Below are 24,948 nucleotides of genomic sequence, written 5' to 3' on the forward strand. Positions count from 1 at the left end.
AGTCCCCACACTCTAGGGCTGGAAGCCTCGGGCCAAGGGAATGATTTTCTAGTGATGTCAGGAATGGGTTGAAGTATTTATTAAGCTTTCGTTGACAACTGGCACCACAGTATTAGCCCTGCTGAACTTTTCAGCCCGAGTGTGCATTTAACTGGTGACAGTGCGTGCCTTGCCGTCAGCCTTTTGGCCACAGCGCGGTGAAGCTACAGGGTGTAAGCTCCAAAAAGTCCAATTCCTTGCCTTCTGGTTCTTCTGGGTTCTCCCTCTTGCTTTTCTGCAGCTTTAGAGAGAGTTAATACTCGATTTACGGTAATCGCTCAGTTATATCGGTGGCAAGTCCTAGTGAGGCAGGGCGGGGACTGGGGTGAATTTTGCACATGCTGGTTGGATCCCGTCGTTATGCGTAATTATGATAGTTCGTCATGGTGTTTTACATTACTTTTCATCTTTAAGAATGTTGCTTTAAATTCATATTTTTCTGGATTACTGGCATTTGGGCATCCTCTTAAATTTTGCATCTGAGTGATGTGTCCCACTCGCCTGCCTTAGCCCCGTCTTGGAGCTAGGTCCTGGAGATACGTGGTTGGAAAAACAAAAGCCCTGATTTTCAAGGAGTTTTCATGCTAATGGGAAAGAAACTGACAGTTAACAATTGTAGTTCAGGAAAGAGCAATATAAAACTAGATTATGGGGCAGGGAGTGGGCAGTAGGGGCATAGATTAATGACTCTGGGTGGTCAGGAGGGTTTGGGAGGCTTTGGACCAAGATCTGTTGGGTAGGCACTGCAAAGATCGGCTTAATAAGCAGGGGGTAGAGATGGAAAGTGCGTGGCTTGTTCCAAGGAGATAAGGATGTCTAGAGCGCATTGAGCAAGTGCTAGAGGAGATTAGGTCAGAGAGGTAGCAGCCAGATCCTGTAGGTTTACATGTGGACTTCAGAGTTTCTTCCGATTGCAGTGGTAGTTGTTGGAGGGATTTCAGCAGGGGAGTGAGTTATTTGTTGAATGGATGTTAAAACTATAGTAGCTTTTTGTCTTCTAGGCATTTTGTAAATGTTAGTCTTTAATTCTCACAATAACCTTGGCACTATTTAATTTTTCGGAAGTGGAAGTTAATTCTCAGAGAACTACACAGCTCATAAGCAAAAATTCCGATCCTGTTCTTTTTCTGTCTTTTTTTAATGTTTATTTTTCAGAAGGCACAAGTGGAGCAGGGGTAGAGAGAAGGGGATAGAGAATCAGAAGCGGACTCTTGGCTGACAACAGCTAGCCCGATGAGTTTGAACTCATGAACCGTGAGGTCATGACCTGAGCCGAAGTCAGACCCTCAACCAGCTGAACCACTGAGGTGCCCCTGCAATCCTGTTCTGCTGGATAAGTCCTTGTACTTTACTCCTTTGCTGGGTAGGCCTGATTTTATAGTACATTTTCACATTACTTCCCCATTTGACCTTTGAGATCTTTACTCCTGTTTTGTTTTCAGATGTGGACAAATGTATGAAATTTGAGGGGAGAAAGGGTTTTCATTAAATTAATTGAGCACCTGTACTATATTGGACCTTAACTACTGTTTAAAAGGTATTCTCCAGCAGTTATTGATCTTTTCAGGAAAAGGCTAAGATCTGTTATTAGGAAAATTAAAATTACTGTAGCAATAAAAAGCAATATACATAGCTAAGCATATTTTATTGTATACTGGAATAGTTTATCACATTCTTTCTCAGCCTATTATTTAATGTTGATTTTAACTATTAGACTACTACTGAAATATTGATTATTTTGAAATATTTTTAACTGACAAATAATTTGTTCAAGGTTCATGAGCATCTGTTAATTTCATTTTTAGTGAGAAACTTAGGGCCATTTTGAATTTTACTAGATATCAACAGATGTATGTACCTCTTTCTTCCTGCACTTCAATTTCAGAATTATTGAGGTTTTAGGTACAAAATGAAGCATAGAGAGAGTTGCCCTCTTTCAGCAAATTTTTTTTTTTTTAAGTTTATTTGAGAGAGAGCATGTGCATGCACATGAGGGAGGGATGGAGAGAGAGAGAGAGAGAGAGAGAGAGAATATGAATCCCAAGCAGGCTCCACACTGTCAGCACAGAGCCCAGCGTGGGGCTTGAACTCAAGAACCATTAGATCATGACCTGAGCTGAAGCTTAACCAACTGAGCCACTGAGGTGCCCCTCAGCAAATTCTTATTTGCAGACCTACAACATGCAAGATATTATGGAGTATCTGGAAATAATTGGGACATGGTACCTGCCCTTGTTCTTATTATCTGGGCCTGCCACCTAATAGACATAACAGATGCTCAGTAAATGATTAAAAGCATCATGAGCATGGAGGGAAGGAGATAAGGTGTATAAGATATAGCTATAATGCAACACTGGATAAGTCAGATACATCTGGTTACACTGAGAATTTTTAGAGGTCAGAGAATTTACTTTTATATACTAAGATAGGGAGTAATCTGTTAGACAGGTTTCTCAACCTCAGCACTGTTTACTTTTTGGCCCAGGTACTTATTTCTTGGGGGCTGTCCTGTGCACTGTAGCATCTTTAGCCTCCAAATATTGCCAAATGTCCCCTATGGGCAAGCTTGCCTCTAGATGAAAACCACTGCTGCTGGGGATGTCTTTTGAAGGACTGGGGAGGAGGGTGGCCTGGCATAAAGAACATGATGGGGGAAAACTTAAATGCAAGTGCAGTTATCAGAAAAAATGAATTTGATGTGACCTAATGGGGGTAGTGAGTAAAACAGGCCAATATGAAATAACGCTGGATGTGGATATGGATGTATTGTATGCACACTTAAGACATGGAGTTTTATTTGGAAGGCAGTAGGAACTTACTAAGTTCCTACTTAATAAGCAAAAGCAGTGCATTTGAGCCAAAGAGTGACAAAATCAGAGCCTTGTTTTTTAGGAAGATGAATCCGGCTGTTGTGTTACCTGAACTAGAGAGCAGCTAGGATGGAGGGAGAAGTCAGGGGACCATAAAAGTAGTCCAGGAGAAAAGTAATTGTGGGCAAGAGCAGTGGTAATAGAATCCGTGAGGATTAGAGCGTTGAGGAGAGTAGGATTTAGCAATGAAGTGTATGTGAGGAAGAGGAATCAAAGATGACTACATTTTAAATTTGAGAGAGAGGGAGAATGGTAGTGCCATTAAAAAAACTGAGAAATGGGTTATGGAGGAATATGACGTTGAATTTTAAACATAGTGATTGGTTATGCATCTTCAAAATTGCTATTACAGCTGAGTAAGTTTTGATTAACTGCTCTTCTAGGCCACTCTGAAATTGTTTTTTTCTGAATAACACATCAGATTTCTGGACAAATATTTTCGCTATAACTGCCTTTTACACACCTGTTTCGTGCCTGTTGTAGCATAATGTTTGGTCCTGAGGAGACAAGAATGAAGAAAACATTTTTGTCCATTCATGAGACAATGTGAGAGGTCTAGCGACACACGCTTATTCTAGTCCCCGACCCACTCTTTCCCGTGTCCTTATTAAACACACAGTCCTGAGACTGGTATTACCTTGCCATAAATGTTGTCATCCTGGTATGGTAAAGTACTGTGGAATTTCCAATGAAGGGCAGTTAATTCTGCCTAGAGGCTAAGGTGCCCTTTAGGTTGGACTTCGAAATCTTTCTGCTGAGGTAAGCCAAGAGTCTGTTCCAGGTGGAGAGCACAGCACATGCAAAGGGAGAGGGAGCAACAAAATGCATGGTTTATAGTGAAGATAGCTGTATAGATGCATTGTTTATACGAACAGCTACAGATTTGGAAGCCCTTAAATATTAGACTTAGAGTTCCAGTTGGCCTCATGCCACGACTGTTGCTCTACCCTGATCCTTCCTTGGGTTCCAAAAATTACATTTGTTATTCTGGTAGTAGCTATCTTAGTGAGTGAAGTGGAAGCCAGTGTCCATTCATACCAGAATTTGTCAATTAATCTGCATGTGTTTATAATACACCTACTGATGCATGTGTTAAACGTAACATTGTTAGAATTACCTAGGTATTATGATTTCTTCTCTAACCAACCAACCGTGATGTTCTAATGGACAGGAAGTTTAAAAATTGATCAAAAGTTCTTTTCCACCTTCATTAATACAGCTATCTCACCTTTTCCCATGGGGCAGGGAGTGAGGAAGTGGAGTGGGAATGGGGGGGTGCGGATAACTAAACTTTTAAGAGCTTCTCTTGTTTACAGAATGAAATTCAATAGTCAAGACTCTTCACAATCTCAGTCCAACTTTTCTAATTATCGCCTATTAGAAGAGGTAAAGAGAAATTAAGTAATAATATGTTGTAATATTCAGTTAACATAGATATATCCCTTTCATTCAAAAAGGAAACCTGAAAGACCTAAAAGACACAAACTGGGAAACACATCTTACATGGATCTTATGCAGGAATTGCCTGTGGTCTAATTAACAAGTCTTGGTGTATTCTTGAGTTGCATAGGTCATGGAAAGCTATTTTCATCAAATGTGCTTGGGAAGGTAGAGTGTCCTTCATGAACAGAATGTTACAAGGAAAATTCAAATTCTCTGATGTATTTTGATAACCTTGGGCCAGTTTTAAAATTAATACCTGTCTTTACTGAGTTTTCTCAGTAAATAGTAAACCTGCTATTTCTTAAAGAATAAGGTGAAACAAATTACTCTGAAGGTTAGTACAAGCTAGGGCTCTAGAGGAAATCTGGCTAATTAATACAGGTTGACTTAAGAAAGAGGAAACACATTACCTCACAATGATATACTTTTAAATTTGTGTAGAACATATGCTTATAAGAATTTAGATTACTGTAGGTTCAACAAATAGAGAAAAGCTTGCAGTTTGGGAATTAATGGAATGTCTTCTAATTCTTTAACCCTTTCATCATATAACCTTAATAATTAAGTCATTTTATTTCTCTGGAAATTCTACTTTGTTGTAACTACTATAAAATTAACATTATCTACAAGATAGAGCTATTCTCATAATTGTACTCCTTAGTTAATTTCATGTTTTCAAAAACTAGAATCAGCATTTCCAGCCTTCTCTCTTTATGGATAACTGACCTTTCCTGTAGTTCTTTCCCCTCCCCTACTCTCCCTTCCACTCCTTGTAGTTAAACACATTGAATTTACTACTCTTCCTTGCAATAAGGAGCACATACACCATGGAAGAACCATGGGGATGTCTCCTGTTTTTTGTTTTTTTTTTAATATTTATTTTTCAGGGAGAGAGTGAGCATGTGCACACAAGAGAGAGGGAGGGAGACAAAGAATCTGAAGCAGGCTCCAGGCTCCACACTGTCAGCACAGAGCCCGACGCACAGAGCTTGAACCCACGAACTGTGGGATCATGACCTGAGCTGAAGTCAGATGCTTAACCGACTGAGTCACTCAGGCACCCCTCCTGTTTGTTTGTTTCTTTTTTTTAACATTTATTTATATTTGAGACAGAGAAAGAGCATGAGCTGGGGAGGGGTAGAGAGAGGGGGAGATACAGAATCTGAACTGTCAGCACAGAGCCCGATGTGGGGCTCGAGCCTGCGAACTGTGAGATAATGACCTGAGCCAAAGTGGGACGCTTAACCAACCGAGCCACCCAGGCACCCCTCGTATTTCTTTATCAAGCACAGTAAGCACTTTTTTTTTTTTTTTTTTTTTTATTTTTGGGACAGAGAGAGACAGAGCATGAACGGGGGAGGGGCAGAGAGAGAGGGAGACACAGAATCGGAAACAGGCTCCAGGCTCTGAGCCATCAGCCCAGAGCCCGACGCGGGGCTCGAACTCACGGACCGCGAGATCGTGACCTGGCTGAAGTCGGACGCTTAACCGACTGCGCCACCCAGGTGCCCCCACAGTAAGCACTTTTTAATCTCTGTTGCCCTCAACACCAGGAGGTCTTTCACAGCTGTGTAGCCTCAAGCAGACATTCCCAGGCTTTCTTCCCTTTTAGACCCCAATTCTCTGGAGTCTGTCTTCTCAGAAAAGAGCTGATCATAACCAGGACTCCTATGGAAAATAAGAGCCACTAAACCTCTTTTAAATCTTATGATGAAAAAATACTGATAAAGATTCTACTGATTTAGGGACACCTGGGTGGCTCAGTCGGTTGGTTGAGCACTGGACTGTTTGGCTCACATCATGATCTCATGGTTCTTGAGATCGAGCCTCGAGAGTCAGGCTAACAGCACAGAGCCTGCTTGGGATTCTCTCTCTCCTCCTTTCTCTGCCCCTCCCCTGCTTGCACATGTGCTCACTCACAGTAAATAAACTTTAATTATAAAAAAAATATTATACTGATTTAGCTTTAAGCTCACTTTCAACAATAAATTCTTCTCCTTTCACAAGGGTGAAGTCATTTTTCTCATCTGTCCATGTATTTTAGAGAATCAAATACATCTCAGCACATCAGAGCATTCAAACTTGGCTTATTTGGTATATATTTTAATGACAAAAATGCTAAATCAGAGGAAAGGGAGAGAGTATGCAAAACTAGCTGAGTGTTAAGCTCCAACTTCCAGTTTGTAGGAAATACTGTGACTTGAGGAATTAGTTAAATGACACTGTAGTAGCCTGATCTTCTCAAATGCAAATTCATTGCAATGTCATGAAAAAAAGAGGGGGCAGCAGTTGGCAGGGCTATTCTAAACTTACACAATGTAACCAGCAGATTCCATGTGGGATCCTTAGGTGGATCCTGGTCTGAAGAAGCCAGTTAAGGCATTTGGGGGAGAATTGGGAGGATCTGAATTGGGTATTTGAAGATTTTAGGGAACTACTGAGAATTTTGTTACATGTGATAATAAATGATTAAGTAGAATATATTATAGAATACATATTAATAATAGAATATAATATCCTTATTTTTAACAATCCAAGTGGAAATATTTAACAATGTAACAATACTTGTAACTTCTAACACCAAGAATATATGAAAACGTATCAATTGTTGAAACTAGGTAATGCATATGGGTATTTAGGTCAGTTACCAAATTGTTGCCTCTCAGCAACAAATTTACCCTTCATCACCCCACTTCCGAATACTGCAGCTGGACCTGTTTGGTACCAAGTTTTGTTGCTAGGGGGTGGTGGAGGGACAGGCTTCTCTCGTTTCTCATCTGGGGCACAGCTGCCAGCGGGGGGGGGGGGGGGGGGGGGGCGTGCTCTTGGCCCATGTGTCAACAGGGTGCCAGGATACTTAGTCCACATTACCCTGGGTTTCTGTAAGGTGTTTTTACATGAAATTAACATTTAAACCAATGAACTTTGAGCAAAGCAGAATGTCCGCCATAAGGTGGATGGCTGCATCCAATCAGTTGAAGGCCTGAAAAGAAAAAAAAGACTGGCCTCCCTTGGGCAAGAGAGACTTCTCCAGCAGACTGCTTTTGGACTGGAACACAGCATCAGTTCCTGTGGCTGTCTGCAGCCTGCTAGGTCACATTGCAGGTTTTGGACTTGCCACCTGCCATAATCACATGAGCCAGTTCCTCCTAATAAATCTCCCACATCCTACTGGTTCGGTTTCTCTGGAGAACCCCGACTAATGCAGACACAAACTGATACTTAACCGTCCAACAAGTTTCTCTGACACCTTGGTGGGAGACTGCTTGTTTATCATTCTAGAGGGTTTGAGGTCCTGTTTTCAAGGCCTGATCCACCACCACCTGCAGACCAGCTCTGGCTCAGGGCAGCCCAGGGAACCTTTCTGTCATCAAGTAGGCGAAAGCCATGCTCTCTCCAGTAGTCCTGACTCTACCCTGGGGGAAGGGAAGCTCCTTCGAAGGGTGTTCTTTCCTTGGGGACTCTCTCTCGTTCACAGTGCATGAGTTCTCGCTTATCCCCTTATAACTTATCCTATTACCAGTTAAAAATTCTTTGTACCCAAATTATCCCTGTTCAAATTCATGGTCTGGTTTCTGTCTCTTGACTGGACTTTGACTAATACAATATTTACTGTATTTATGTTTGATCATTTGCTAAACATTTTACACTAAAGAAAACAAAATACTGTTTTTGCTTTGTTTGTATACTTCACATAAGAGTCCAAAATATATAAGCAGAGTCATGATTGTATTGTACATTTTTTTACTAATATATTGAGAGATTTATATAAATTATGTCTTTAAAATACACACATTACTTCCAAATGTATTAACTCATGTTTTTTAAGAGAATACTAGTATTTACACACAATGTAATCTACTGTGGTAGAATTTTTATAAGCTATGTCTTTAATAATAAATTAATTTACATTTTGGAAATAATTTCTACTAAAGATTCATAATCAGCGTAGTCCTTCAATGACCTTACAAGTTCATCCAGTAGATATTCCCCTTGCATAAAAGTTTCAAGATCATGAAGTGACTTATTTATTCTGTGATCTGTGACCCGGTTCTGTGGAAAATTATATGTTCTTATTTTCTCTGACCTTCCTTTGGTTCCAACCTATACAGATATATATGAAGACATAAGATACAGTTAGATTCAAAGCAACTAAACCTACAAATTTAAGTTACCTGGAGATTAAGCTCTTTGTTTATAATCTGAAACACAATATAAGAACCAAGTTTCAAACATTTTGAATCCTCAAATAACATGGGACGTAATAGAAAAAGAAAAGAGTACTGGCTTTAAAGTGAGACAGATTTATAGCTTTTGATCTTCTCTCTGCCATTTCAATGCTCTACAACTTCAGACATTTATTTAAACTTTAAACTTTAGTTTCCCCATCCATAAAATACAAATAATACCTACAACACAGTGATGATATATACATACAGCCTAGCACAGAGTTAGCATTCAAATGGTAGCCATATATATCTGTGAATTAATCTGGTCATTTTCAATGAGGACAGGGATGAATTCCCAGAAAAAGGAATTAATAAAGGGCAAGGTGGTTGTAAAATTAAATGCCAAACAGGAAGAAAATAAATTCAGTTTGCTTTCCAACTCCCATAATTTTCAAAGGATTCAAAATGGGGATTCCATATATCCTCTTTTAGTAACTTTGGTTAAAAATGTGAGAAAAACAGAGGCGCCTGGGTAGGTGGCTCAGTCATTTAAGTGTCTGACTTCGGCTCAGGTCATGATCTTGCAGTTCGTGAGTTCGAGCCCCAGGTCACGCTCTGTGCTGACAGCTCAGGGCCTAGAGCCTGCTTCAGATTCTGTTTTCCTCTCTCTTCGCCCCTCCCCCACTCTCACTCTGTCTCTCTCAAAAATAAATAATAAAACATTAAAAAAAAATCTGAGGAAACAAAGCCCTTGAATATAGAAACGAGGGCAGAGGTTTAAGATTATTATGAAACACCTATAACCCTCTGTTGAGCTACTTGAATTCTTTCCTTATTTTAACAAATACACTGAAACAATTTCAGCATATATAAAAACTGGGTTATCTTATTTTTATATTTTTATCCTTCAGAGCGTTTTTAAAATTATTTTAGGGAGAGCACATGAGAGTGTGCAAGCGGGGAAGGGGCAAGAGGCAGAGGGAGAGAATCCGAAGCAGGCTCCAAGCTCAGTGCAGAGCTCGACACAGGGCTCAATCCCAAAACCCTGGGTTCATGACCTGAGCCTAAATCAAGAGACGCTCAATAGACTGAGCCACCTAGGCACCCCCTTCAGAGCATGTTTTAAATTAAGTTTTACCTGAATCTTTCTAGCACTGTATCTTTTATTTGTTTCTTCTTCTAGATGCATGCTGTACAGTTTTGCACGTAGCTTTTTCATAGCCATCTCTCTATTTTTCAGTTGAGATCTCTCTTGTTGGCATTCAGAAACAACACCTGAATAGTGTCATGAGAATTGAACAGTTTTAATAGGAAAATCTTCTTCATTTATTATCAAGAAATACTTTTTCCTTCTTTTTCTTCTTCCTTTATGAGGAAAAAAAACAACTCTAATAAAGGAAGACTATAAACTAAACAAGTAACTTTTACAGAGTTCTCAGAAAACTAAAAATTGAAGCTTGAGCTATAGTGCAAATACATTCATATTGAAGGCATACATACTAAACAAAAATCATTACTCATTTAATAAGGATTGTTTTTCCACACCCTTAACTAGCAACCATATATTTTTTTAAGTAGCTATTTGTCATCACCAAAACAAAACAAAGTTAGTCCTAATAGAGATAGGCACAATTAATATTTTTGTGAGGAGATTCATCTAGTTTTCCTATTCCTGTTTATATAGTATATATTATATAAGACATCATCTTAAAGTTTAACTTGAGGCCTGCCTCAAATTTTAAAAAGGAAAAACCTACCAATCACTCCTGTTCAACACTACTGATCCATGGGAATTATGCCTATTTGAGATCAGTCACGGTGTATTCTTTCTAGGTATCTGAAGTTTGCTATCCATCTGCTCTTTATCACATGTAAATCACTGCAGTAATAACTGTAAGTCACATTTAGTTCCACTTAAGAGTATATTGAAGACGTAAGAAATATTTAGACACAGTTCCCCTGTGTATCTCCAGTAGAACTGCTGGAGGTTTGTGGATGGACTTCACAGAGCAGCAGCCCTGGAAGTTATGGGCAGAACTCTGCATGTGAGCATGTTTCTGAGAAAGCAAGTCCAAGCTTTCATTTTCGCAAGGAAGTCCGTGTCCTCCTCTCTTCAAAGAAAGCTAGGAACTAGTGATTTTGAGCATTTTCTGATAAAGAAGAACCCATGACAGTGACTTCATTCTGAGGATTTTTTTTATTTATTTAAATTTAAAAAATTTTAAATAGGCTCCACACCCGATATGGGGCTTGAACACATGACCCTGCTATCAAGAGTCGCATGCTCTACAGATGGAGCCAGCCAAGCACCCTGGATTTTCTTTTAATGAGGAAGCTACCTGCAAGACTGTCCACACCTCTTCCTCATCGTCACCTGTACGGAAATTCTCTGGGCTTAGGTCCCTCAGTCTTCCTGGCTTTTGCAATTATCCTGCAGAGTTTCATCTAAGGATTCTAATCTAAATAAAGTATTTAATAATAATCTTGAGTAGTATATATTCTGGTAACTGAGGATCTATTACAATGGAAAATCAGTCAAGTTAATCAGAATTTGTTTTCTTTCTTCAAAGTTTTATGTGGAAGAAATAAGGACATACCTGTTGGAAGATGAACTATCCGGACAGCACTGTCCGTGGTATTTACATGCTGTCCTCCAGCTCCACTGGCTCGTTTAGTATCAATTCTCAAATCTTTGGGATTAATTACCAGATTGATCTATACATAAGAGGCAAAGTTGGGATTTAAAAATATCACATGTATGTGAACTGTTCAAGGGCAAGAACTATCCATTTATGTGTATAATTACATGTCATAGAATTATAAGATTGAGAAGTTTTAATTTTAAGGATAGAAAAGTTGGAAGGATACCATTTTTTAAAACATCTCTTTTTTGGAAAAGTAGATCAAAATATAATACAAAACAAAAACAAACCCTCCCTAATCCTCAAAAACTGGACTTCTCTGTTAATTACCCTCTTCCTTAATACATGAACAGAAGAACTTAGCTAATACTAGAAATGTGAATATAGAAATTAAAGTGAGCTTCTGTGGGTTATTTCTGAGTTAAAAAAGACTTTAACACAGGAAAAAAAAAAACCACTGCTAGCTTAAGAATTATGGGAAGGCTTATTTTGTTTAATTTTAAATAAAGGGGGACTTAGGACAGGCAGATGGAAACAGCAAAAGGCAAAAAGGCCAAGAAGTCATACATAGCTGGGATCTGACATCAGCATAATGCTCTGTCCTGGAAGTTGCCATTAGAAGCACCAGATTTTAAAAAGCTCTATTTCATGAACTACGGACCATTGTATTTGCATTTTAATGCAACTGGGTTATGAAGTAGCAGTTCTGTTAACCCTTGTTAAAATAGAATTCTTCTATTTACACTCTGGGAAAGTCAGACAAAACAAAAATCATTATGAAGGGTAATCAGTATTAAATCCTATTTAAAGTAGGGTAATACTGTTTCTCCTACTGAGATGGTCTTAACTTAGTGGCGGACAAAAATTAATAAATAGTGCAACATTAGATCATTTATATATCTTTAACTGTTACTATCTATTGTAAGATATTTTTTTGGACTGAGATAAGAGATTATTAAACCCTCAAAATACATGATAAAGGCCAAAGATGAGCAAAGGAGTTATTCAGTTCAGTGAAGTGAGTTGTTACTCTGGGGGCAAGGCACTGTGCTGAGCGCAGGATTCCAAGGAGAGGAGACTGATGCCTTACCTCGGTCGGTTGGGGTAAGATTGCCACAGTCATGGTGCTGGTATGGATGCGACCTTGCTTCTCTGTTTTTGGCACTCTTTGTACTCTGTGTACACCACCTTCAAATTTCAGGTGCTTATAGGCCTCTACACCCCCAATGCTGGCAGACGCATGTCTAAGGCCACCTTGAAAATATTGAGTGAACAATTATTATTGCCATTTATAAACAACTGATCATCATTTCCACCATCTTGAAATATACTTAAAAGAGCTACAAACCAATATAAGCATACAGAATATAAAAGCATTGAAATACTTTAGCAAGTCTAGATATCCAGTGTTTTAACACTTAATACCTTTATTGCTAATAATCACTAAACATAAAGTATTTATGGTATTAATGAATTGATTCAATAACATGTAAAAGAGCACTTTTAAAAGATCATTAATCATTCAGTGGTGAGTAGTGAATGACTAGTATTTTATAGGCCCACTCAAAACAGGTATATTTGCATTCAAAATTATTAAGTGAATGGTAAACATAAAATCAGGTAAGCTTCCTTACCAATAAATTCTAAAGCTTAGTTATGGTCTCTCCAAACATCATCATATGACACATGTAGATAGATTAAATCTGTTCTTTCCCCCAAATCAATCAAACAGTGTACTTACCTATTTCACTTGGAAAATATTCCAGGGTTTCAAAATGCCATCTTTTAAATGCAGCATATTGCTGATACATATCGAACATCTCTGATGTAAACAACATTGCCTCCTGACCCCCAACTCCTGCAGTTACCTCCAGGATCAAATCATTTTCATCTGTTTCTTCAGAGGGAACCAAAAGTAAGATAATCTGTAAATACAAAAATATCACCCCTCCTATAATTAGGAATTATTTAAAACTTAAAAAAAAAAAACAAAACTAAATGATTAGATGCAGGATTTTAAAAAAATTTTTTTAATGTTTATTTTTGAGAGAGAGAGAGGGAGACGCAGAATCCAAAGCAGGCTCCAGGCTCTGAGCTTTCAGCAGAGCCCGACGCAGGGCTCGAACTCCCGAACCGTGAAGTCATGACCTGAGCCAAAGTCAGATGCTCAACCGACTGAGGCACCCAGGCGCCCCAAGATGCAACAGGATTTAAATAGTGAATTACTTAAAGTTTCTCTAAACAAATATTGCTGATTACTCTTCAACCATCTTGCCAATTAGAACCATATAGTAATGTATAACTTCTAAAAAATATAATGTTACAACTATATTATAAATGCTATAAGGTCCAGATAAAACTTATGGGTCTAATTTGTTTATTTTTGGTGTTTATGTAAAACTTTATGTCAGTTCTGTTTGGTTAATAATTCAGAGCTTGTTGTGAGTGGGACACTATACTGTGTGCAGGATGCAAAAGAAGATCCTAACTCTTATCGTTTTGAAATCTATAGCCTAGTATGGCAGAAAAGAAAAAAAAAAGACTAAAATTGTATGTTTCTATTTTTTTAAGTTTCTTTACTTTGGAAGAGAAATTTGTAATTTTGGAACTGAAAAGGCCCTTAGAGATGATGTGTAATCTGGTCCTTTTGCATGTAAAGTAAAGTGAGGCTGTAGAGACTAAATGACTTGCAAAAGAGAAAAAGGTTAGCTTCTGGCAGAGCAGGCAGAAGAACTCAAATCAAGGTGCCTAGATCAGTCCTCCTTCCCTGACAATATACCTTTCACACTTCAGTATGTACTAATTAAGAGGACGCAGAATAAAAGCTTCTTTCGTTAGGTGAGTTAAATAAGAAAAGCTACCAACATTTACTGGTCTCTTAGTATGTGACAAGCACTCTGTTAAGCACTTTATATACTTTAATTCTGAAATCAGTCTTGGGAAGATAGTTTCTTGCTCTAGTTAAGATGTTAAAACTAAGTCTAAGCTTAATTTAGTTGAATAATCTCATTGCCCAAGAACATACAACTAGAAAGTGGAAGAACTAGAATTTGAACCCAGATCTGCCTGAATTGTAAAGTATCATACTTTATGTTGGTTGGGAGCTATAGTTGTTACTACTTTTCCATCTCTCTAGCCTATGCCAGTACATCATGGTCATTCAAATCTTGAGTAACTAGTTGAATTTATGTGTTTGTTAACTACTAGTCAATGAACAGAAACCTTTAATACATATGTCCTTGTATTTCACAAAAATATTAGAAAATGGGAAGAAGGCAAATTATATGAGACTTCACTTCATGGTGGAACTTTCCCTCTGGAATGGGTGGTAAGGACATTAACTTTTGATGAGTTCCACTTTTGACTAGAGAAGAAATGTAATCTTTAAATGAAGCACCCCCTTTTCCTGGGCTCCTTCCTCACCATAGCATGCTCTTTTACTTACATCCTCAGAGATAACTACTATAAATCTTTAAGCTCTGCTTTACAGAATCTGCATAAAAGACTAGGTCTAATTTAAAATAATGATTACACTGGGGCGCCTGGGTGGCTCAGTTGGTTAAGCGTCGACTTCACTCAGGTCATGATCTCACTGTTCCCCAGTTTGAGACGGGCTCTGTGCTGACAGCTCGGAGCCTGGAGCCTGCTTCAGATTCTGTGTCTCTCTCTCTCTGCCCCTCACCTGCTCACACTCTCTCAAAATAAATAAACATTAAAATAATGATTACTCTTCATCTAATGCCTATATATTCTCCCATATGTAAAACCAAAGCAGTATAATTCAGTTCTAAAAGCTGAGGGTCGATCCTAGGTCTGGCACTTTCATAGCGCCAAAGATAGGAAAAATATTTCTGCTGCCAAGGAGCTCACAATCTACCACCGCTCTGTAACTGTTTCTACTCACCATCTACCCCTCACCTCTTTTAAAAAACCAAAAGAGGGGAAGTAGAATACTGATATTTATCCCACTGCTTTTTGGAAAACTCGTATCAATATGGCAGTCACCTTTCTTTCCACAGCTGTCAGATCCTTTTATTATGATAAAAATAGCACCACCCGGAGTATACTTTTTCCTGCTTTAGAAAAGTTTATAATTCTAAGTACTAACAAGCTAGTTACTTCTTGAGTTGTTTTTATCAACTTACAATAAAATTCATTAGAAGTAATAGCACAAAATCTTTATTCTTTGCAGATACCATACCTGATGCTTCAGCTGAGTTATTTGTTTTTGGCATAAAGTTATTTCGTTCTCTGCAAGTTTCCTTAAGTCTTCATTTTCATCTATGGAAATAAGGCAGTAGGTTAAGTTTTTCTTAATTAAGGAATTAAACAGAATTCAAGGTCTTCATTTTATTATTGTAGCCAAAGGGAAAAATGTCTTTCTTGTCCTTTTCATAACTGCCATTAATTAAAAGTAGCACTGTATGCATTAGTTTTCATTAGCATGTAGCTTAAAAGAAAAAACAACAAACTTTTTTGCTGATGACAGAAGCATAAGATTAAAAAGAATCTACAGATGGGGCGCCTGGGTGGCTCAGTCGGTTAAGCATCTGACTTCGGCTCAGGTCATGATCTCGCGGTCCGTGAGTTCAAGCCCCGCATCAGGCTCTGTGCTGACAGCTCAGAGCCTGGAGCCTGTTTCAAATTCTGTGTCTCCCTCTCTCTCTGACCCTCCCCCGTTCATGCTCTGTCTAACGTTAAATAAACGTTAAAAAAAAAAAAAAAGAATCTACAGAAAAATATAAAGAACCTATTGAACTATCCTATAATTCTACCCCATGAAATATTCATGTTAACAAATATGGTTTTAGTTTTCCAACTTAGACTACACAACAACAAATTCACTGAGTCGTCAGACCAGAAGGGGAATTAAAGTTTCCATCAGTTAAACCAAACTGAATTAAAAAATAGAGGAGTGCCTGGGTGGCTCAGTCACTTAAGCGTCCGACTTTGGCTCAGGTCATGAGCTCATGGTTCATGAGTTTGAGCCCCATGTCGGGCTCTGTGCTGACAGCTCAGAGCCTGGATGGAGCCTGCTTTGGATTCTGTGTCTCCTTCTCTCTCTTCCCTTCCCCTGCTCATGCTCGCTCTCTCTCTTGAAAATAAACATTAAAAAATTGTATAAAAAATAGAAATTTATTATCTCTTTACCTAATATTTCACTAATATAAAATATCCACCAAACATTTAGATCTTCCCTAATGTTTACAGAAGGTTTATATGAAGTACTCCCCCACCCAACTTGCTTTTACTTTCTTATTTTGTCTGAGTTTTCATTTTTACCTTACAAAATATATTTTCTCATTTCTCTATCCTATGGACAATATGCGACCTATAGAAAGGAGAGAAGGGAAATTTCTTTAGTTATTACAAATAGCTTTCTTTGTTGAAAGATCAGGCTCTTCCAAAGTATCAGTTTGTATGTTTGTTCACTGATTAAGTACCAGCTATACTAGGAACTGGAGATAATAATATGTAAGACCTGCCCTCAAGGCAGGATTTTAGATAATTTTAGTTTCTTTATATTTTTCTAGGGGAGAAAACTCACACAGAATTACAATCTAAAACACTTTGTGATTAAATATTAAAATGGTAGCACGCTAAAGGACTGTTTTTGCATTTATTTTTGGGATGGGCAGAAAAAGGAAAGAAGCATTAACTCAAGGAGAGAAAATGGCAACAGCAATAATGAGATAAGCAACTATTCGGAGTGTTGGTGGAAAGGCAGGAAATTATTTTGGCAGGAATTCTGCACAGAAAAATGTGGTGGAATGGCAAATGTGTTGAATTACACAAAGGAAAAATGAATTCTAGTCCTAGTTCAACTGCTAGGATTCTCTCAGGGCAACATATCCAACTTCTCTGAATCTCCATTATCTCAGCCACAGTGAAGGAGCTAGGCTGGATGACCTCTAAGGTGACTTTCAGTTCTGTATCTTCTGTAAGGCTAAGGGGATTAGAAATAAGGTCTTGAAGTAATTTAATTTTAATACTACATTTTATTTAACCCAGTATGTGTAAAACATTATCATTTCAACATGTACCTTAAAATATCAAAAATTATTTTTTATATTAGGTGTTTGAAATCTGTTATCCTTAACAGCATATCTCAATTCAGACTAACTACATTACTGGTGCTTAGTAGCCTTGTGTGGCCACTGGCTACTATTACCAGACAGCATAGCTCTGGAGGGTTTAGACTGGGGTTATTCATAGGCAGTGGAAATATACTAGTTCTTTCTCATTCACTGTTATTAATCAACATGTTCACTCGGCACCTATCACATGCCTGCCTTCTCCTCTGTCTACCAATATATTTATGTTTTCCCTGCTGTAAAGGTTCTTGTTCTCTTCAACCCTTCAAGTGAACACTTGTCACCCCCCGCTTTTCCGTCCCAAACTCCTGGAGATTCAATGCCAGGTTTACGATTTCTCATGTTAATTCTCATTTAGTTCTCTAGTTGTCACACTGGATTTCATAATCATATTAATAACATCTTGTTTTTAAGTTTTATTTATTTATTTTGAGAGAGACAAAGACAGCATGAGTTAGGGAGGGGGAGAGAGAGAGAAACACAGAATCCGAAGCAGGTTCCAGGCTGTCAGTACAGAGCCTGATGCAGGGCTTGAACTCACAAACCATGAGATCATGACTTGAGCCCAAACCAAGAATCGGACACTTAACTGACTGAGCCACCCAGGTGCCCCGACATCGTTTTTATTAAAATCACCCATGATAAAATTGCCAAACGTAAAGGCTTATTTCAGTGTGAGCTGAAAAGGTGAGCCCTTTCTAAGTCCAGTATCAACAATCCCTTGACATTTTAATTGGTGTTTACAGCTTCATTTATCTTGTTCAGGGTCCCAAAGCTCTGCCTTTTCTTTCTCGATCTTTTATAGCTTTGTCCTGCCTGCTCCTCCAATACTGTGTATTTCTACCTTTGTTAGTGTCTTGTTTCTTTCTCAACCACTTCTTCCTGAGTATTCTCATCTGCTTCTAAGCTTTACTTTGTCAAATACATGCTGAGTTCTCATACGATTATTCAGGCTCAGTTTTTCTCCTCTGCCAGTAGTGTTTTCTCTAGACCATTATCTTTATATGAATTTCTTCATCTGAATGTCCTTACAGGTTCTCCTGGCTTAATATGGCTGCCTGTTTGGCACAAAACATCTTTTTTTCCTAAAATTTATCCAGCTTTTATATTTTCATCTTAGTTAACAGTACCATTCATGTTCTGAACCCAGAAGCCTAGGACTTTTCTTAGAATTCTCTCCTTCACTCTTCTCGGGACGTAAGCCACCAAATCCTGACTATTGTTAGAATGTCTTGTGAGTGTGGCCCATGCCTATCACCACCTCTTTCTTGCACGGTTTCAACTACCTTCTCACTGGCCTTTCAGCCACCAGGGTCCCTGGAGAATACTCCAGTTCATTCTCAAACACTGACACCAACATTAATCTTTCAAAAGATGTCATTTCTCGCAGTGCCTGGGTGGCTCTGTCGGTTTAGCATCCCACTTCAGCTTAGGTCATGCTCTTATAGTTCGTGAGTTCGAGCCCTACGTCGGGCTCTGTGCTGAAAGCTTGGAGCCTGCTCAGATCCTGTGTCCCCCTTTCTCTCTGCCCCTCCCAACTCGTGCTGTCTCTCTCTCTCAAAAATGATTTAAAAAAAAAAAGTCACTTCTCTGCTTAAAAACGTGCTAACTTCTCACAGTCTGTAGGAACAAATCCAGTTTCTTTGTCATGCAGCGTTCTGAACTGTGTTTCTGGTTTCAAGTTTCTGTTACATTATCAACTCCCATGCCTACTCTATGCTCCTGCTATATCATGTCTTCCAATTTGGTACTTTCTTCTTCTTGCTGGCCACCTCTGCCTTCAATCCCCTTCTCGTACTGTTTGGCAACCTCCTGCATTCTCTTTGAAATCCACTTAAATGCCTCCTTTTGCTTTTTATAACTGCTCTTTATTGCAGAAATTAAAACGAGCACTTGTTCACATATATTTTTACTTCTTCACTAGACTGCAAGCTCTTAAAAACTAGTTCTGTATTTTCTGGGTAATTAGTAGTGTCTGACATAAAGTAAGAATTCAGGAGTTGCTAAATGATATTTTCTATCATTAAGCTGAGTTGTGTTCTGCCAGTAACAATTTTCTAACATTCTGTTTACTTCTTTACAGCTAGGTTTTTAAAATATTTAACCCGTATATCCATTTGGTTTTTAAGCTTGGCTTAAGCTATGAAATCAATTTTATTTTTCTTGCAAAGTATTTTTCCTAGTATGGTTAAGTAATCCTTTTTTTAACCCCACTCTGGGAAGCCACATTTTCTCTTAAATCACCTGATTTAGACTCTCCTTAAGTCTCAACTAGACTTCAGTCTTCTGTTTTCCAAGCATCTGCAATCTCGTTCCAGGCTGACTTCCAGATTACCAGACAGAAAACTTTCTAAGCAAGTAAGCCATTTCTGGCATTCGCTCCCCAATCTAAAAGCTTCAGCTGGCTCCCTTCTGCCAACAGGATAAAAATCAACCTTTTTAGGTTAGTATTTCATACCTTTACAAAATGTTTCAACCTGCCACTCCCCGTAACTTCTCTTTTTTCTTGGTTAACAAAGAGTACAGGGATTAAAAACATGAGATCTGGAGTCAGTCCAATCCAAACTCCATTCCTTAAAAGCTGTTTAGCCTGAGCAGTTATTTTACCTCCATGCCTCATGTTCCTCTTATGTCACATGAGGCTAACAGTACCTACTTCACAGTTTGATATGTGAACTGGGTGATTTAATACATAAAAACAGTTAAGCAAAGCCTGAAGTACGGTAAAATGATAAAGGTTAAACCATTATTAACCTTAGAGGATTCTAAGGGTGGAACTTTATCACTGCACAAGACCTTCCCAACAAGTTCTCCTTGCTTTCCCTAGGTGTTTATTCAGTTATCTGTTCTCACTTTTCAGCTGTAGTATTAATTTTCTCTCCTTGAATACATCTTCTCTAGAGTCAAGCTAGCCAAAGTGTGGTTCATGGGGGGGGGGGGGGGCTTGTAGAAATGCAGAAACTTAGGACCCATCCAGATTCGAATGCACACTAATCACTTGGGAAACTTGTTAAAAACGCATATTTCGGGGCGCCTGGGTGGCGCAGTCGGTTAAGCGTCCGACTTCAGCCAGGTCAAGATCTCGCGGTCCGTGGGTTCGAGCCCCGCGTCAGGCTCTGGGCTGATGGCTCAGAGCCTGGAGCCTGTTTCCGATGCTGTGTCTCCCTCTCTCTTTGCCCCTCCCCCGTTCATGCTCTGTCTCTCTCTGTCCCAAAAATAAATAAACGTTGAAAAAAAAAAAACCCGCATATTTCTAGGTCTCAGATTCTGAGTCCAAAGTCTAGTTTTAGCATGCACCTCTCTTGACACTATCCCAGTTGGTCCCTTTGAGAAACCCTGCTGTCAGGCACGTAACAGGGATGGTCCCTTATTTGTCCCTGGTAAGCTAAAGATCTTCGGCCAGTAGACAATCGATAAATTTAAATTTTGTAAAACGGGGCGGAGCATCCTGTCCAGGGAGCACAGGGGCTCAAAAGGGAGAGGATGGAGTCAGAGCGCACACAGTGATGCCTTGACCTCCGACCCAAGCCAAAAAGGGCTGCAACGGAGTAAAGAACTTCTAACTTGGGGAGGTATGGACACCTGACCAGCGGCTTAGTTGACGAGGCAAACTAAGAGTCAAGAATCGGCTTTGAATCCCGTTCCCCTAGGCCCGGCCCTCACCGTGTAGCAAATGCTCGGTCTCCTGCAGCTCCTGCTCCTTCTCGCTCAGCAGTTTGGCCACCGCCAGCAGCTCAGACCCCCCGAACTGCAACTGGGCTTCACACCTTGCCCGTCGCTCCAGGAAGGTCCGCAAAGGTCCGCCGGGGGCGAACAGCTCCTCCAGCGGCAGGCTGCCGCACTTTAGGTGCCGACGGGCTGGGCTAATAGCCCGGAGCGCCCGAAGACACCGGGCAGCACTAAGCAGAAGCCGAGACCGCATAGCCAAGTTGCAATCACCGAGGCGGACCAGAACCGGAAGTTTCGGATAGCGAATCTCGCGACACTGCGCGGAGTTTGGAAACCCGGCGAGAACTGATCGTACCTACTCCAGCGCACGCGCCAGTTTTAAAGGGCCTCCCGAAAGCCTCGGTGGGAACTTCCAGGCAAGCGTTTAAATGTCGCCAGGCGCGCGCCGGCCGGAAGGGGGCAGAGCGGGGTGCGATCGGAGTGAGTCTGGGAGACCCCTCCAAGAAGCGCGGTCGGAAATGTCTCGGATGTACCAGGGCGGTGTGTTGGACAGGAAGGGGGATGTTGCAGGTTGCCACCCGGTTTTCTGACGTCGAGGATTTATTTTCCAAGCACTGAATGAGGATTTCGAGTACCGCAGCGGAGGGCAGTGTAGTCCGCTACCGGGGCTGAGAACACAGGCCTTTCGTCTCCAAGAGTGAATTGTAGGATGGGCATCGGTGTGTGTATGTGTGCTTACTCCTCTTCCTTCGTTTCTGCTTAAGTTTCTCTTTCCGGCGGTGGGTAAAGGCTCGTATTAATGAGGACAGTGTACTCAAAAGCAACCTGTGAGAGTGATTTCTCAAAATCTGCTTTCCTGTCCTCTATCTGCCATGTAACTTGCTTTCAAACAACTTCCTTCCTCACCCGAGTCTCCTGCCAGTCCGGTCTCACTCCTAGTTATCGCTAGCTACTTTTAAAAGAGATTGAGCGATTCTATGTTCCTATAAACCACAGCGCAGCAAAGCCTTAATAGTCCCACCTTCCATAGCCCAGCCTCCATCTCTCTCTCTCTCCAAAAACCTGAAGATAGCGGATTGGTGCCAGGGATACTGAGGTTTACTGGCGTAATGCTCTGCACGTCTCTAAAGATCTTTTTACAACCCACCAGTGGGATGGATATGAGGGAATAAGTATAATCAAGACAGTCCTAGGGATACAAGGGCTGACTCACTGGGAATTCCCACTAACTGGCTTGCTCAGGGTCTACTGTGTTCACTGTTGAGAGAGCTGAAATACTGAAAATTGCAATTGATTTAAAAAAAAAAAAAAAAAAAAAAAAAAAAAAAAAGTAAATACAGGAGCCCTTGACAAGGTTAAGTCATTCTTAAGTCGTCTACTCAACACTACTGAGATGAAGTATAAAATTTTTGTAGAATGCGTTTGCATTGCCTCTATTCATTCCGGAGCTCCACATACAAATATAAAGTGAAGTGGAGGGATGAGATGTCTCTCCAAATAATACAGACCAGAAATAGGTTTTGCTACTTAAAAACTCCAACTAATCATCTCAGTTACTCGTTTCACTTGGTGCATTCAAGCCACATTACTTTATAAAAGTGTTCTTTAAGATAGTGGGTTGAAACCCATTTTATTTTAATTCTGATCCGAGTACAGAACAGGACCGATCAGGTCATTTTTTAATCTTTATTAGAAATAATTATTTCCCAAATCTAAACTCAACTTTGAATTAAAAAAAAAAACAACACAAATGGTGGAAGTCATTTGAACTCAATGTGATAAATCTCTCAGCTGAATTCTCGAAACAAGTCATTTCAAGAATATACTTTATTATTTATAAAAGGTGAAAAAATGTAATAAGCAATAACCTTATGGAACACTGTAAAGAATCCAGCCCGAAATTATTATATTCCCTCATAAGCATAAGCAATTTAGATAATATAAATAAGTGTACCTTTTACTCCTATAGTGTTACACCAATGAGGAAACAGTAACTTGTCTAAGGATACATTGGTGAATTCTTTATTAATTCAAAACATTTTTAAAAAGTGTGATGCATGTGTATTTTACAATAATATCCATAGGTTTCCACAATAATAATCAAATGAAAACAGCTGTAGTTTGATTTACTTAGAAAACTCAAAAAGAAAAGGTTGAAACTTTTGAATTTTCTTACATTATTGTCATGCTCAAATTCTATTATTACATGTTGAAGATTCTAGCATTTTCAGGAAGTCTATTATTTGTACATAGGTAAAATGATAAAATAAATTCAAAGACGGGGGGAATAAAAACCCAAAACAACTTAAATTGGAGGAAAATAATCTGGATTATCTATTCAATTTATAAGTACCTACAATTATTCTGACATTGCAAAATAACCAAGTATGGTGTCTCAAGTTGCATTCATGCATTCAAAACTTCTTCATGGTCCACTAATATTAGTGAAGTACAAAATGTGGATATAAATTATTAAGTACAATGAACATGGTAGTAAAAAATTGCACACATTCGATATGATAAATTTTACAGAACCAAGCACACTGAAATTTTTTTTTTATATTTAGCAAACATCCTAAAACCATATACAAGAAACTGTGTGACAAATCGGTTAAAGCAAAGGGGGAAAAAATCAAGTCTTTTACAATGTTTCAATAATCAGTGTTCATTATTCAACTCAGGGCAATATAGAAAAACACTCAGCAAAATGATTATTAATTTAAATTACCTCTTCTGAAGATTAAACTAAAATCTTTACTACCCAAAGATGTAGAGGATAAGGTGAAGGTAGTTCAAGGGAAAAAAATCACTTTCACCTCCATTAAGTGAATGTTCAAGCTAACAGTTTCAGAGTTTCATTTTTCCATTTCACTTTCCAGGTTATTATAATTTCTTCATAGTATTTAATGGAACCTAATAGCAGTGCTGAAAAATCTGCTCAGAATTTTTTTTAAGCTCAGCGTTAACGTCCAGTGAAATTACCTCTAACATAACTTATTAAATAATGTATTGCTCTGTGGCAGTGAAACCTAACAAACACTACCTCAACTGAATGATCAAGGTCAATATGAACAGTGATGAGTCTTGATGATAGTAATATGGCATTTTACTTCTGTGGTCTTGCAAAAACTGGTAACACCTGTCTAATCATGGGAAAAACATCAACAAATTCCAGTTAAGGGACATTTTACAAAGTACCAGACCAGTACTCTTCACTACTGTCAAGGTCAACAACAAAAAATGTTTGAGCTTAGAGGAATTTAAGGAGACATGATAAGTAAATGGGTATATTGAATGAGATCTTGGAACAGAAAGAAGATATTAGGTAAAAGCTAAGGAAATCTGAATAAGCGTGACTTAATGCATCAATATTTCATGAGGTGTGACAAATGTCTCAATAGATGTGCAGTATATAGAACTTCTCTGTGCTATCTTTGCAACTTTTCAGTGACTCTAAAACTATTCTAAAATAAAAGGTTTAATGAAAAATTTTATGAACACACCATTTTTTTAATTTTCATATTTTCATGGTAAAATTAGTTACAAAATCATACTAGAATGCTTTCTATTCCAGTGACAGTATCCATGTTTTCTAATGGCCCATCTCTCATAACTTAGTTTTTAGCTTTACTTCCACATATTTATTTGGCGAATTATTTGATGTTTATATTCTTCCTGTCCTTGGGAATACTGTTTTTTCCCTTTGGAAATAAAATTTTCAAATGATTTATTTAAGCATTTATTTTAAGCATACAATTTATACACATACACACATCTATATACATGTATCTGTGTATGTGTATCATTGAAAGAAACCTACTTCTTGATTGTAGATTCAGTGTGATGTTCATGAACTGAAAACTGAGCGTGAATCTTATTATTGAACAAAGCAGGAACAAATTCATATAATCTTCCATCTTAAAATCAGCTTGGTTGCATTTTTTTCTTTCTTTGTGATTTTTTTTTTTTAATGTCTACTTATTTTTGAGAGAGAGAGAGAGACAGTGCGAGCAAGGGAGGG

The 24,948-nt window shown here is 38.8% G+C and overlaps 1 protein-coding gene and 1 long non-coding RNA gene across 7 annotated transcripts in view; one reads left to right on the top strand and one right to left on the bottom strand.

The window, feature by feature from the left end:
- The window catches only part of LOC115514542, a 117,043-nt gene that overhangs the window by 299 nt on the left and 91,796 nt on the right, over positions 1-24,948 (top strand). For 4 of the 5 annotated variants that reach the window (XR_003969013.1, XR_003969014.1, XR_004343680.1 and 1 more), the window contains exons 2-3: positions 1,195-1,402; positions 4,226-4,295. This is a non-coding gene — a long non-coding RNA (uncharacterized LOC115514542). Of the gene's footprint in view, positions 1-1,194; positions 1,403-4,225; positions 4,296-10,750; positions 11,004-24,948 lie in introns of those variants that run through there. The other variant, XR_003969012.1, reaches the window with a different exon arrangement.
- Positions 7,901-21,225, bottom strand: MTRF1L (mitochondrial translational release factor 1 like). Of its 2 annotated transcripts, none has more exons than XM_030316621.1 (7): positions 20,922-21,225; positions 15,365-15,444; positions 12,905-13,088; positions 12,254-12,417; positions 11,119-11,236; positions 9,660-9,796; positions 7,901-8,456 (listed from the first exon to the last, which is right to left on the bottom strand). In XM_030316621.1, exons 1-7 carry the CDS (start codon positions 21,178-21,180, stop codon positions 8,259-8,261), a joined length of 1,140 nt encoding a protein of 379 aa, XP_030172481.1. In that variant the 5' UTR covers positions 21,181-21,225; the 3' UTR covers positions 7,901-8,258. The 2 variants fall into 2 exon arrangements, with proteins under 2 accessions (XP_030172481.1, XP_030172482.1); XM_030316622.1 differs by having other exon boundaries at positions 7,903-8,456; positions 12,905-13,063; positions 20,922-21,003.

The sequence above is a fragment of the Lynx canadensis genome, chromosome B2, assembly GCF_007474595.2.
Source record: "Lynx canadensis isolate LIC74 chromosome B2, mLynCan4.pri.v2, whole genome shotgun sequence".
NCBI classification, from domain to species: Eukaryota; Metazoa; Chordata; class Mammalia; order Carnivora; family Felidae; genus Lynx; species Lynx canadensis.

Excerpts from the sequence above, each read along its gene's own strand:
- MTRF1L (XM_030316621.1), bottom strand. The coding sequence starts at position 21,180 with ATGCGGTCTCGGCTTCTGCTTAGTGCTGCCCGGTGTCTTCGGGCGCTC. Across the intron at positions 13,089-15,364 it reads TAACTCAGCTGAAGCATCAG|ATTATCTTACTTTTGGTTCC; the intron begins GTATGGTATCTG and ends TTGTATTTACAG. Across the intron at positions 11,237-12,253 it reads TCTTACCCCAACCGACCGAG|ATCAATCTGGTAATTAATCC; the intron begins GTAAGGCATCAG and ends TCTTATGTATAG.